General features: G+C 40.8%; 1 protein-coding gene across 4 annotated transcripts in view; it reads left to right on the top strand.

Moving 5' to 3' along the window:
* The window catches only part of LOC109034772 (kin of IRRE-like protein 2), a 123,622-nt gene that overhangs the window by 100,093 nt on the left and 8,482 nt on the right, over window positions 1-15,047 (top strand). For all 4 annotated transcript variants that reach the window (XM_019048094.2, XM_019048092.2, XM_072301837.1 and 1 more), the window contains exons 10-11: window positions 5,144-5,282; window positions 13,522-13,821. In XM_019048094.2, the coding sequence (XP_018903639.2) occupies window positions 5,144-5,282; window positions 13,522-13,821 (439 nt within the window). The remainder of the gene's footprint in view (window positions 1-5,143; window positions 5,283-13,521; window positions 13,822-15,047) is intronic.

Genomic DNA, 15,047 nt, shown 5'->3' with positions numbered 1-15,047 from the left:
AACCTTCAGGCGTTGCCAAATTTTGTTTGATAAAACGCGAATTTCCTGGTAAATACTTGAATTTTTTCCTCCCAATTTTTCAGATAATTTAGTTCACAATTTTACCGAAAGATTCTGCACATTTAAAGGAAAAATATTTATAAGACCCCTCCAAAATAAACATTTTATCGACGGAAATTTGGCAACTCTCGAATGTTCATACGGCGTTCCTCCTTAGCACGGCAGAGATACTGTCGGGTCCTCACGGAAGTATCTGAAATAAAATCGGTGGAGACACGAAGCGTTTTTTGCCCACTGCAAGAAGACCCCGGAAAAAACGACGGGCAGAAATTGTCGAAGAAGCTTTAGTCGAGTAAAATAATAGGTTTGGAAGCGTCTTTTATTATTCGAGCCACTGGAGTAGCTATCTGAGCGCGAGTTCGAATCTTTTCTCCAGTTTCATAGCGGAGCTCCGCGATTCGCGAATAGTTCTTGTAAGTCCTCTAATCGTTTATTTCCTTGGTAATTGCAGTCGGACTTTCGGTAAATCCCCCTCATTACACGAGGATTGTATTTTCTCCTAATTTGGCATGAGGAGCTCTGTTTTATTTTTGAATCGACTCCGCTGCGTTTTCCTTAATGTTTGTGTCGGATCGAGTGCAGATTGTAAGCCAAACTTCATGAGGACATAACAATTAGATGAACTTTATTAGGGACAGCTGTCCGTGTTCTCTTGCAGTTCGTAGCGATGTTTTTGGATCCAAACCAAAGCTCTCCAGTTCCACGTGTTTTATTTTTTGTGTGTGTGTGTGTGTGTGGGGGGAATGTAAATCTAGCAAAATTTTAGAAAAGTTAGAAAACGAGCCCCCTATTTTCGGCCCTGTTGACCACATAGCCGTTTAAGTATCACTGCAAATCAGATACTCGGAAAAAAACACAACAATAGGAAACAGAGCAAAGGAATTGACACGCGTCGATGACGGCGCATAGATACAACTATTCGTACGTGATGGATGTCCGGGTTGCATCTGCAAAATTGTAGGCGCGATGGTGCGAGGCGTGAACTCCGCTCTATGCGTCTCTCGAATTTTTAGACCCTGATGTTTTTTCTTTCTTTCAATTTGACGCCCTACTCTTTCTTTTATGATGTACGTTTAGACCTGTATAGTAAGCTCGTATGTGCCGGACCCATGCAATCCGCGAGGCACGTGTTCTTAGAAAGTCGCGGGTCGATTTGACCCCAGTTTGGCATCTAAGGGGCCGTTCAAGTATTACGTAACGCACTTTAATCGATTTTTTTCACCCCCTCCCCTCTTGATACGCACCTGTAACAAAGCCATACAACCCCCCATTTGAATTACGTAACGCTGGCCTGACCCTCCCCCCAATTCAAAAACAATTTAGAAAACAGCTTGAAAAATATTCGGGTTTTCTTTTGAGATATTTCGCTGAAACACGGCATGAAGAGATCAACAAAAATACATGATTAGATTTGTTTCATTAATATTTTTATCGGGAAAGTGTACTCTAGTATTGAATAAGTTACTCACACTGCAAAAATAATATTGAAATAAAAAAAGGAAAATTTCGTTCAGAAAGATTTATTCGGGAGGGCGGGATTTTCAATTTTTTGCACGTTTTTTTTTCAAAGTTTCTTTTTTCCCGCGGTTCGGATTTTTTACGTGACGCTGAGCTTGACCCCCCCCCCCATCCCCCCTTGTAACGCACCGTAAATCTACTTCAAGCCCCTCTCTTCCTAAGTCCGTTACGTAATAATTGAACATCCCCTAAGGGTTAAAACACATTTTTACGTAGTTGTATTTTTTTCTGTATAAGACGCACTTACAACTTACAAGCCGATGGGATGTGAAATTCAATTTCGCTCGACAGAGTAGCTTTGCTCGGCAATTGAACGCATTTCTGTCAAACGGAACTATGTTCAATATGACGTGAACCCTGTTATGCACATATTCTCATGGGTTTCAGGGCTCATGCTTTAATGCACATAGCTCCGTTTGATAGAAATACGTCCAATTATTTTCCGATTGCTCCCGTTCGACACAACATCGCTCTCCTGACATAAGAGCTTAACTACACCTGCGATGAGCCCGGTCGTCCGTACAACTTAATGCTTTTCCGGGCTCATCTCAGTGTGTAGTTACGCCCTTATGTCAGCCAAGCGACGAAAAGTCGCTTTGATGAGGGGTGCGCACGTAAGTTAACGGATGTATGCCGCATCACGTATTCGATGACGCTGAGCCGCCTTCCGCCCTAAATCGTTCCGCTGTCGTCAAAAGCGCGTATCACACTACATTCACACGAACATTGACAAGCACATCGTCATACGAAACATATTACCGAGCTGAGGAAAATCGTCGTAACTGCATTTGAATGTCGCCAAATTTTCTCTGATAATGTTTAAATGTTCTGGAAAGCTTTTGATTTTTTTTCCTCTGAAATTTTAAGAAAATTGCGTTTACATGTTATTCTGAAATGTCGTAAAACCTTGAGAGAAAATATAAATTACTTTTCTCCAGTAACGAATTTTTATCGAAGGGAATTTGGCAGCATTTGAATGTTCGTGTGGCGTTTTCCCCCCCCGCACGGCATGCGCTGTCGTGCTAAGGAAGAACGCCGTATGAACATTCGAGAGCTGCCAAATTTCCTTCGATAAAACGTTTATTTTTGGGGAAAGTTCTGAATATTTTTCCTTGAAATCCTCAAGAACGTTGGGTAAAATTACGAACCAAATTGCCTAAGAAATTGGAAAACAAAAATTCATATGTTTACCAAGAAATTCGTATTTTATCAAAGGAAATTTGGCAACGTCTGATGGTTTATACAGCGTTTTTCCTTAGAGGCATGATGGAGCTCATCCTAAAATGAAGTTACGTTCTTGTACGGGGGGAGGGGGGATGAAATAGCGTAAACAAACATCGGTTGTTCGGGTTAGCGGGAGGAAGTGTTAGCGCCGCAACCGCCGCCCCGAATTCGGAAAATATTGAAAGGGCAATTTTTCCTCCTCGGGAGCCAGCCCCGAATACTTGCACCTTGATAAGGAAAGAATCGCGCGCGCATGAAAAAGTCATTTTCTTATATTAAATTTGAAAAATATGAATCGCTGTTTTCCGGGTTGTCTTTTTTTGGTGGGCTATGAAACTAGGTCAGAGGCGCGTGTCACGGTTATTTGTTTTCTGTTACGCGAGGCTGTGATACAGGCAGTAATCTACCTTCCCCGGGCGAAATTGGGGGGACTGGGCCATTGTGGTGCCTGAAAAGTTTGACAGATTCTCTCGCAATCGGGATAGCCCGTATGCAATTTAATTTGGCTCCTAAAAAATAGACGTCTCCTAAAAATTGGGCTTTCTGGCCATGGTGGCTCCTAAAATTTTAGGGGGAAGGCAGGACACTGGATACAGGGTGTCTAAGCTGCCCTGTAGAGAAAAAACGCCGTGTGAACCTCCAGATGTTGCCAGATTTCCTTTCAGAAGAGTGAATTTGACCGGGAAAATTGCGAATATTTTTTTCAGAAATTTCAGGCAATTTTGTTCGCGATTTAATGTCATATATCTGAAAATTTCAAAAAGAACTTTGCAGAACTTTCCTCACAAATACATATTTTATTCGAGGGAACATGGCAACTCTCGAATGTTCATACGGCGTTCTTCTCTAGCACGGCAGTAAGGGTTCAACCATCAGATTGGATTAGCGTGTTGTATGGATCAAAATGAGAATTTTCTCCATAAGTTTTTTCAATGACATTTATCGAGCTGTTTTTACTATTCCGCAAAGAAAGTAAGGCGAAAAAATTTCAACAATTTCATTCACAAATTTCCAAAATTCCTAACTTTAAATACAATTATTAGAAATGGAATATCCTGGAAAAATCAGTAATTTAACCAAGCATTTTTCAGGACGTAGACGACTAAAATAGACGAAAACACTGAGAAAACATTCCAAAGGGTCGCAAGACGGCAGTAGCGTGCGTGCATTGCGATATATCGATCAATCTGGCATTTAAACTTACGGAAAAGGATCGCTAAACAGGATGTTCGCAACAAACACCTCAACAATCGATTCTTTACCATAGCTTCAAATGAGGATAAATCGAGAATCGATCGTTCACGCCTCGCAGGGGGAAGAAGGAGGCGCCGGATAAATTATTAAAACCAACCTTGCCTTGAAGGATCTGATCCATGGGAAACCAGAGGGGTTTTTGCATGAATAGTCACCCTTGCCGGCTCGCTCGAGGCACTCAATTCCCTCTCGTGAAACTCTATGCAATTTTTGGCTCGATTTGGCACCTGCGGACTCGGCGAGAGGGAAGTTAACTAGTTATTTGCATCAGGGAATATAGTGGTGCGGGTTGCATGCACTTAAGGCGTAACGCAACGGGCGAATTCTTGAGAGCGGAGTGGAGGAAACGACCCCCGTCGCCGCCGTCACTCGGGACCAATGTTGATGCTTGAAACCGTGCATTATGTTAATAATGATTGATAATTTTTGTCTTCCCGCCCGCCGTTTCTTCCAGGTTTCTTCTCGAGAGAAAGTTACACTACGTGTGATGTGCATTGGATTACATTTTGCAATGAGGAGCCACACTCTCTGGCTCTTCGATAAAAGCATTTTCTGCACAAGGAAACCAATTGCACGTATGTTGTTTCTAAAATGAGCCTGAGATAGTGGTCTTTTATTGCAACATTTGGTCCAATTAGTTGGATCGTTGTTCGAACAACAAAGATTTCTTTTAATGTAGCTTCCCCTTATTTGTCGTCATTTTAGGCACACGCTCAATGCACTGATCCGGCACTTTTCGTCAAAATCCGGTCACTTTTTCGCACTGCATATCTTAGTGAGTGTGAACAGTTTCGGATATAATTAATTCGGATATTGGAATACAGAAAGTCGGATTGTCGGGGTTCTACTGTATTTTTTCCCAACTACGTATACAATTTTCCTCACAATTCAACCAAAGCATCTGAAGGTGTCAAGAAATAATATTCAATTTTTTTTCGAAAATGAATATTTGAAATGGAGGATTTTTGAATTATTTGAATGTCCATACGGCGTTTAATGTTTAGTCTATAAAATAAGTATTTACAGTTTTGGAAGCTTTTAAATCTTAGTCAGTTGTAATTTATTTCTTATTTTTGTGTTTTTACAGAACAAAGTGATCGAGGGTAGCTCGGATCGAATACTCTTGTTAACGTCCTTGACGAGGGAACTGGCCGGTGACTATTCATGCCTGGCGAGCAACAAAGAAGGTGCATCAAAAAGCACCCCAGTGCGGGTGACTGTCAGACGTGAGTATCCTAATTGGATTAACAATTCGATTGCTGAACTCCAACATCTTGTATGTCAATTACAGCGTTTTAAATTTTTCGCGTATACTTCATGTTTTGTACCAAGAAAAGGAAAGCAACTTCGGAAGCAAAATAATGTTCTTCGGGCATTTTTCGAAATTACGGCCCGATTAAACACTCCACAATTCTGCACATTCTTGGTCAACATCATTGTACATGGCCACTCAGATAGGATATACAAGAGCGCCTTCAATCCATTGCGTAATCATAATGCGAAATTTTGATACCACTATTCGTGCGTCAGGGCAGTCATTTTGCATATTCGGCTAATTGAAGGCAAATCATTGGCCCAGACAACATGGTACACATTGCAGCAGTGTCATACGTTTTGATAACGCAGACAAACATCCGGGGCTGCCCCGCCTGCGGAGCGATTATTGAAATTGATGGACAAAGCGATAGACAAAGAAGACATAGGGAGTATGGAGCGATCTTATTGGTTGACATGGTTGGTTCTTATAGACTAAGGAAGAAAATGATGGACTAACTGTCGGGTCTCTAGTGGGTTGCCGTTAGTTAGTCCATTACCTACCTCCTATGTCCATTGCCACCACCTGCTTCCACCAATAGGATCCCTCCAAATCCCTTTTGTCGTCTTTGTCTATAGCTTTGTCTATCAATTTCAATAATCGGCCTGCTGGCTTTCATGGAGCCGAACCCTCGAGGTGCGTCCCCTGGCATCGAAAGAGACCGACCCAGAGGAGTGCCCCGCCTGGTAACGAAAGGGTATGTATTCGACTGACATGAATCGAACGATGAATAAAAACGTGAATTCATCAACACAGATTCAACAGACATTATACAAAAAAGCTGATCAAAATCAGTAGAAAACAGCATTCACCATGAAAATTTCAAATTGTGGTATCTCGAAAGTTGGATCAGCCAAGATTTTGATTTTCCCCGATCTTAAGTCCACACTTAGCATAGACTCACCCCCTGTAAACCGTTTATGGCTAAATTTTTGTCGCATGTTTTTGGGCTTCAAGACCAGTAGCGTGGCGATCTATCGATTGATCTTATATACGTATTTACACGTATGGAAAGGAACGTTAACCAGGATGCTCGCAACGAACACCTTTATAATCGATCTTTTGCCATAGCTTCAAATGGGAGGACATAGCGATAATTATTCATTCACGTCTTTTGCACTGACTTCAACTTGACTACCTTTACCTTTAAATGTTCAACCAACGGAAAAGCTTCAAAAAGGTATCTTATTTGTAAATAATAAGAGAAAAATATAGCCTTGATACCTTTTTTATAAGTCCTTTCTCCTACATATTTATTAGTAAACTATAATAAACTTAAAAAAAGGTATCAAGCCTATATATTCCCCTCATTATTTTAATGATTACATCATAAAAGTTACCTCCTCAGAGTCTCATCGTAACAGTCAAGATTTTTCAGTGAAAAATTGTGTGCGGAAAACTAAGAATGAGGTCCTCACAGGGTGGCATGAAATGTAAAAAAGAAATGAAAGATTGGAAATTTCAGTGAAATATTTCATGAAATTTCATGATGCTGTAAAATATTTCATATTTTTAAGGGGCTAGGGTATGAAACCCGCACTCATACACATAAAAATAGAAGAGAGTCACAATTTTTACATTTTGCGAACATGAAAAGCAACCGGTATCTTTCAATATCTTTGATAAATTTCTGAAATGTATTCACGAAATATTTCACGTGAAATTTCAAGAGTTCATTTTTCATGAAATTTTGCCACCCTGGGTCCTCACAATAAATGTATAGTATTCCCCAGCGTGCCTGTCCTTAATAATTTGACTTAATCATAAATAGCAAAAACGAGTCATATCTGATGTATATGCAATGGTAACCCACGTGGCGATGAAAATGAAGGCAACGGACTCAGATTTCTTGCCAACTATGCAAATTCTCCGCATTGCTCTTATTTCCTCGTTCCCAAACGCTGAGCGGAGAACTCGGGAACTCTTATTCTATTCGAAGTCAGTTAGTGAGAGATATCCCCTTTCAGCCAAGCTCGGTTCACTTCCGTTCTCGGTTGGAAAAGCCGTGGAAAATTGGAGGGGACACGGAAAAACTTCGCTTATTTTCTGAATGTTTCGGGCGGTTTTTGCATCAACGCAGCGAGAGAAAAAATTACGAAGCTGCCTGCCATTAAACGCTCGCTCTCAACTCTCCTGTTACGATGTGCGACGCGCCAAAATGCAACGGAGGTTTTCTTACAGCCGCTGTCGATAAAAATAGTGTCCTTAGTTTGCATGCTATGGAAAAACGCCGAATGAGCATTCACATGTTGCTAAATTTCCTATCTAAAATCTGCATTTTTAGAGAAAGTTATGAATATGTTTCCTTGCAATTTTAGACTCCCAAGGTCAAATTGCGAACAAAATTCTCTGAAAACTTGGCAGAAAAAAATTTAAAACTTTTCCCATGAATTCGTGTTTTATTGAAAGCGATTTGGCATCGTCAGACGGCTCCTGCGGCTTTTTTCCCTGGCACGACAGTTAGAGCATTTAACTGAGAGTATCATTGATCGAGTACCATATTATGGGAGTATATCATTGGCGAGTCGTGAATGATCCATTATCGAGATTTCCCCATTTGAAGGCGTGGTAAAGAATCAATTATACAGGTATTCGTTGCGTCACCCTTTCTATCGATCCTTTTTCATGGTTATAGGACATTATGTCAACGATTTTTTGTCCAGTGATTTACGTCCACGCGTTTTTTCGGCACGGGAGTTTTGGTCCACGTGCCAGTTGAGACCCAAAGTTAATTGGCCCACATGTGAATACAAACGACAATTGCTCACGACGTTTTAGGATGAAAATGTAAAATGTCTTGGAAGAATGAGGGTTTGCTTGTTTTTTTGTTTTGTCTGTTTGGTCCAACGGAGAATAATATATAGTTGAGAGTTTTGGTAAAAATGGGGGAGCGTCAATTCCATGAGACAAAATTCACTAAAACTCTCTACACCTCTTTGGTGTAACAGGACTTAATTATCTTTCAAGAAATTCCCACCTTGTTTTACCTGAACCAGATAAACCTCTATATTTGCCTCAGCTAAAGGCTCTTAGATTTTTCCTGTGTACGATAAGTATCTTGATTTATTTTGCGAGAAAAGATCTGTACTTTTAAAGGATGCCTGTCATTCTTAATACGTTCAGTTTCGTATAATACTGTGCACAATTCTGTTGTGAAATAGTTGCTTCAGGCGCCGCCCCACGGCTGGCGGGCGGCCAGCGCGAAGATCGCATTGGCGCCTACAAACCTAAGTGGATACTTCAAGCATTGTGCAATGCGTGAAGTATCCACTTAGGTTTGTAGTCGCCAGTGAGCCTCTCGCGCTGGCAGCACGCCGCTCCGCTGTGTTAGGCTTTAATTTCTCATTTCCATATTGTCAATATAATTTTACATACCGACTAAAATATAACGCTTGGACCAAGTCACTGTTGCTTATTTTACGTGTGGGCGTAAACTACTGGACGAAAAAGGTGCGCGGACTAAAAATCGTTGAGAAAATGTCCTGAAACCTTTTTCATAGGTTTAAATGACGAATCAATCGATTTATCGCAGAGCATGCCACGCCATTGGAGAGTATCGATGAGATAAGGAAGAATCGTTTCCTGTTTCTAATTTTATTTTTTACTTCCATAGAGCTATATCTCATAGACATAACCTCTTAAGTTCCCAGTGGGCTGATTGTTGACATTGATAGACAAAGCTATGAACAAAAAAGACGGAAGGTATAGGGGGGAATCCTATGGGTAGAAGCGGGGGTTGCAATGGACATAAGAGGAAGGTAATGGAATAACTAACAGCAACCCCCTAGAGACCACATAGTTAGTCCATCATTTATCCCCTTGGTCTATAAGAACGACGAATTTCAACTAATAGGATCGTTCCATACTCCCTATGTCTTCTTTGTCCATCGTTATATGTCTATTCATGTCAACAATCAGCCTGCAGGGCAAGACGTCTTGTCATTTATTTTAGGAGTGCTAGTGACCCGGTGGCAAATCGACTCTTCATCTCATGCCGCAATCACATGCTGAATGTGGCTTGAATGTGGAAGTCATCGGCCCCAGCAACGATTCTCAGGAACCATCGGACAAATGTTGAATTTGTCTGAACGATTCGAGTAGATTTGATACACATCTGGATGAAAATAACTCGAATTTGCTCAATTTCAGCCGTTGAGTGATGAGTGTTGACTTCCACATTCAGCTGCTAAATTCAGCGTGTGATTGCGGCATCAAGTTGTAATTCGAGGCGCCAAGCCAAAGCGCTGTGTTGACACCATTTAATGAAGTATAAGCGAGCTCATATGCTTTATTTTATGCTGCAAATCGGGAGATTAATTCTTTTGTGAACTTCGACGATGTGAAAAGTAGATATGCTATGCTTTAGAACGGACTCAGGACTGAAGCACTATACAATTTGTGACATCTTATTTGACGCAATGCGTGAAGTATTCACGCAGTCTTGTAGGCGCTATCCGTTTTACGCTGACCGCAATGACCACACTCTGTTTGATGCAATGCGTGAAGTATTCGTGCAGTCTTGTAGGCGCTATCCGTTTTACGCTGACCGCAATGACCGCACTCTGTTTGATGCAATGCGTGAAGTATTCGTGCAGTCTTGTAGGCGCTCTTCCTTCCTTCCGTCTGTCTTTCTCCATTTTTTAAAATTATTTTTTATTTTAATGCTTAGGACTTAGGAGGTTAAATCTATACTATCTATCTATGGCTTAAATGCGTCAGCCTCGCACAACCCTCGATGCATGCGTGCTTTTAGCAAACTTCGGGTCAAGCTGACCCAAGTTTGGGTAGCTGACGGTTAACCAAAAACCCTGAAAAGGAGGAACTCCAATAATTTTAAACGCGTATTGAAAAATATTACTAGTGTAACAGTCCTTACATCATGCTAAAAGGGAACTTAAATCTTGAGATTTGAAAACTTTTCACCAATTTTATGACCAAACATGGCTCGTATGGGCACGTATCCTCCACAGAAAAACAATCTATTACAATTTCCGCAGGTATCCCTCTCTCATGATGTGCGGCAGTAATCAGAATAGCCCTCGACAAAGCGAGCTCAGCCCTTCGCTCATTGCCGAATAGCGTAAATATCGGCTATCGATACCCCATTTGAGGCCATAATAAAGAATCGATTTTCAAGGTGTCCGTCGCGACTCGATCTCTTTCCACGGGTTTAAACGGGAGATCAATCGATCAATCGGGAAACACGCCAGACCGTTTCCCTCGTTATAGCACGTCACAAATTATTCGCACATTGATGAGCAGCGAACGTCCCCCGAAATCCCATGGTAATTCGGACCGTCAACCAAGTTTAACTGAAAAAGTGAGCCCGGTTCAGCAGACTCTGTTGATGAATTAACGCTGCGTAAATTAAATTATTACCCGGGTAAGAATGAGGGGGGCCGATGAGAGGGAGACTCGATGAAAGAGCCCCGGGTGGGGGGAGGGGGGCTACGAGGGGAGGCAGCCAACCGCATATCAATACTTTAAATTGGGTTGGTTACCGAGCATATCGATGGATAGTTCGGGAGGACGCAGTGTTGCCTCATTGGGCTGGAAAATGAGTCGGGAAGAGTGTGGTTGAGGAGGTGTGCTTTTAGATATGGCAACGTGTGAGTCTCAATTACGTGCAACTTTCCATGACCGCGTGGACGGATGCACCCGAGAGGGTTGGAGTAGGTGGCGGTTGGTAGTGAGAGGGGTTGGGCGGTGTGTAGTAAAAGATAGGGCCACAATGATGGGTAATAGCTTGGGGATGACACTATGTTAAATCCGGCTTGGATGTAAATTAGTCGTTCGTGTAGCTTCCGTTGAGGTTTGGGTACACCAGCGTGAAAACACTATTTGGAATACACTTTGCAGAAAGGAACGAGTGGTCAATTTATTAAATGCACCTATCTGCATTTGAAAATTCGAATTAATCGATATTACACAGATATTTGCCGAAGAAAGTCTCCGGGGAATCGAAAAACTAAGTTACACTGAAAAAAAAGATTGGTAGAATTTACCATTTCCTCAAGCTGTATTTCACACAGCGTGAAGGAATTCTACCAATCTTCAAGTCGATTCTGCCAGAAGAATAGTTACCCGTATCAGTATATAGTGACGTTTACCTTTCTTCTTGCAGAATTGACTCTAAATTAACGCTGTGTGAAATACAGCGTGAAAGAATGGTAAATTCTACCAATCTTTTTTCCAGTGTACGTGAGAGAATATTGAATATCTCAATTTTGAAGCTAAATACTACACTAAAAATGAGAATATCGTAAGAAATAAAGTATCCCTAAAACTACTTACACAGAGAGACGTTCACATCGGGATCTGATTACATCTCAAAATGACGTAATATTTAAAGTTAATGAGAATAAAAATAATGCAGTGATATAATAATGTAATGTAATGATTATGATTTTTGCAGCAAAAATGCTGTCAATCTTTTAACTCGAGATGAATCCTGTGGGATGCAATCTTTGAAAGAGCCGACGTAATTATTCTTTCCTGTTACGTTATTATCTCTCAGGTCGAATTTTTAACTTAAAAGGGGAATGATCTCACAAACAAGAAATAGGAATATTTAGATTACGTTGGAGAAATTACACGGAAGCAAGTTTACGAGGAGCTGTTCTCACAACACTCGATTAGGAAACTTTTACAACTTATATTTACTTTTACGACTAGAATTACGTTTCCTTTGATTGCGTTCATTTACAAGGAAGAGGGCTGGCTGCGAAAAGTTGTGAATCATTTTCAGAATGAAACAAATCTGCATCTTTTTGCTCATTTTTTTCTTATTTTTTCATTTCCTTTCCTCAATTTTTATTCGTTTCATTTCTTTTTGCTGTTTGCTCGTCTATGTCAATTATCCGTCTGTTTCCATCGGTTTTTTACTGCTAATTTGTATTTGCATAAATAATCAATTAAAAAGGAGTTTAGTTGTGTTCCTTAGCAAACTGATGCTTTTTCAAAATTAAATAAATAAAGGAACTAATTTGTATTCATTGAGTGAAGTTTAGCTCATAAAAGAGCTGTTAAAATTCGGTGAGGTGTTTTTTAAAAAATAAATAAACTTCAGGAGTTTGAAACTTCAACTCGAATGTTATGGCAATCTTGGAAATTCTCCAAAAATGTGTACTTTTGATAACTTGTAGTTTTAAAATGTTTGATTGCCTGCAAAAACTCAGATCGGTGGCTCAACTCGGAAACCACTTCCTTGGTTTGTAACGTTGCAGAATTCCGTTCATAGTCATTCTTTTATGGACTACCATACAAAGTCTGGTACTGGAGAGGATCATCACATGCTTTCTCTTCAAAATCTTACGTTACGTTTACGTTACGTAGGAAACGATTCACTTGACAGGGTGGATATTCGGGGGTTAATTCCTGGGTGAAATATTGAAAGTAATTAACAAGGTGCAAAGTTTTACATGGAGTTAAATCCAAACACTATTTTCTTCATTTGTGAGAGCCCCGGCCCTTTCTAGCGCAGAAAAACTTGAAATAGATATTGGTGTCTCCTCCTGAACCGGGTTTCCCGGTTTTCTCTGACTGTGGCAACCCTGCAATGATTACTATTTATTTCGAATTAAAGCTTCAGTTACAACGCCTTAGTTTGTTACCTAATGATTTTTTACTTTTTTTTACTTCTTTTACTTTTTTTACTTTTTTACTTTTTTTTACTTTTTTTACTTTTTTACTTTTTTTTTACTTTTTTTACTTTTTTTTACATAGGCTGTCCAAAAAGTACCGAGATTGGTTCCAAAACTCGAAAACCAAGATAGCGAGAGGCTTGATTAAAAGATAGTCTTATTTAAAAGATCAACTCAATATCTAAAGATTGAGACCTAACAGTGTTGTAACATTTGAAATATTTGACCAAAAGTTTTGATTTTGGTTTCAATAGACAGATATTAAGTTGATCTTTCAAATGAGACCAAGATCAAGCCTCTAGCCATCTTGGTTTTTGAGTTATGGAACCAGTCTCGGCACTTTTTGGACAGCCTTTGTATTTTTCTTTACTTTTTTTTACTTTTCTTTACTTTTTTTTTTACTTTTCTTTACTTTTTTAAACTTTTTTTTTACTTTTTTTAAATTTGTTTTACTTTTTTTTACTTTTCTACCGACTTTTGACTATGGATATGATGTTGTGATTGCAGATCCTCCAGTGTGCCGGTCGGGCTTCGAGCGACGGACGGTGGGCGCGATGCTGCACGAGATGGTGGAGGTGCGTTGCGAGGTGGAGGCCTGGCCGCAGGACGACCTCGAGTTCTTCTGGCAGTTCAACCTAACCGACGGCAACAGCCAGGTCTCCCGCTCCCGCATGTCCACCGACGGCCCGACCAGCGTCCTCCACTACCGCCCCGCAGACGCCCACGACTTCGGCAACTTCTCCTGCCGGGCCTCCAACGCCCTCGGCATGCAGTCCGAGCCCTGTCATATCACCGTCACCCAGATCGGTAAGTGCTCCCTCAGAGCAACAATAAAGGAATTTCAAAAAACAGAGGTGGCAGGATGCAACAATCAACTATAGAGTACATAGAGTCGTAACCTAAATGGAAAAGTTGGCGCCAAGTTCTGGTGCATTTAGGTCACTTTTTCGATACAAATTCGAGCAAATGGCGATGTAGAATCGGATAGCCGGGTCCCCATGTATCGCAGTTAATCGATTATGTATAGAAAAAGTGACCCGCCTGACACAGGAGGGTTATAGGAAATTTCGTCAACGATTTTTTGTCCGCGCACCTGTTTTTTCCAGTAATTTACGTCCACGCGTTTTTTCGGCACGGGAGTTTTGGTCCACGTGCCAGTTGAGACCCAAAGTTAACCGGCCCACATGTAAATACAAACGACAATTGCTCACGACGTTTTTGGATGAAAATGTAAAATGTCTTGGAAGAATGAGGGTTTGCTTGTTTTCTTTTGTTTTGTCTGTTTGGTCCAACGGAGAATAAATAGTTGAGAGTTTTGGTAAGAATGGGGAGCGTCAATTCCATGAGACAAAATTCACTAATAAGACTCTCTACACCTCTTTGTGTAACAGGACTTAATTATCTTTCAAGAAATTCCTACCTTGTTATACCTGAACCGGATAAACCTTTATATTTGCCTCAGCTGAAGGCTCTTACATTTTTCCTGTGCACGATAAGTATCTTGATTTATTTTGCGAGGAAAGATCTGTACTTTTAAAGGTTGCCTGTCATTCTTAATACGTTCAGTTTCGTATAATACTGTTCAACACCTCTGTTGTGAAATAGTTGCTTCAGGCGCCGCCGCACGGCGGGCGGGCGGCCAGCGCAAAACACGCATTGGCGCCTACAAACCTAAGTGGATACTTCAAGCATTGCGCAATGCGTGAAGTATCCACTTAGGTTTGTAGGCGCCAGTGAGCCTCTCCCGCTGGCAGCACGCGCGCCGCTCCATTCTGTTCGGCTGCAATATTTATACTCGCATAGTCAGCGTTTTTTAAGTTTTAATAGTTCAATGAAGTTAGAACCAATGGTCGCCAGAGGTTAATTTTAGACGTAACCTTCTTATGAATGGGATAGTATAGGGAATTTTAAGCGAAAGCTCATTGCTCGGGGTAAAACTTTATTAAAGAAACGTGCAATGAAAGTGTTTTGTAGGGTGTATGATGCACCTGAGATATTTCAGTGAAATTAGTCAGTTTTCTTAGAAAGCAGGG

Source organism: Bemisia tabaci, chromosome 6, assembly GCF_918797505.1.
Source record: "Bemisia tabaci chromosome 6, PGI_BMITA_v3".
Taxonomy (NCBI): domain Eukaryota; kingdom Metazoa; phylum Arthropoda; class Insecta; order Hemiptera; family Aleyrodidae; genus Bemisia; species Bemisia tabaci.
The sequence above is the reverse complement of the archived record's forward strand: the minus strand, read 5'-3'. Positions and strand labels throughout refer to the sequence as shown.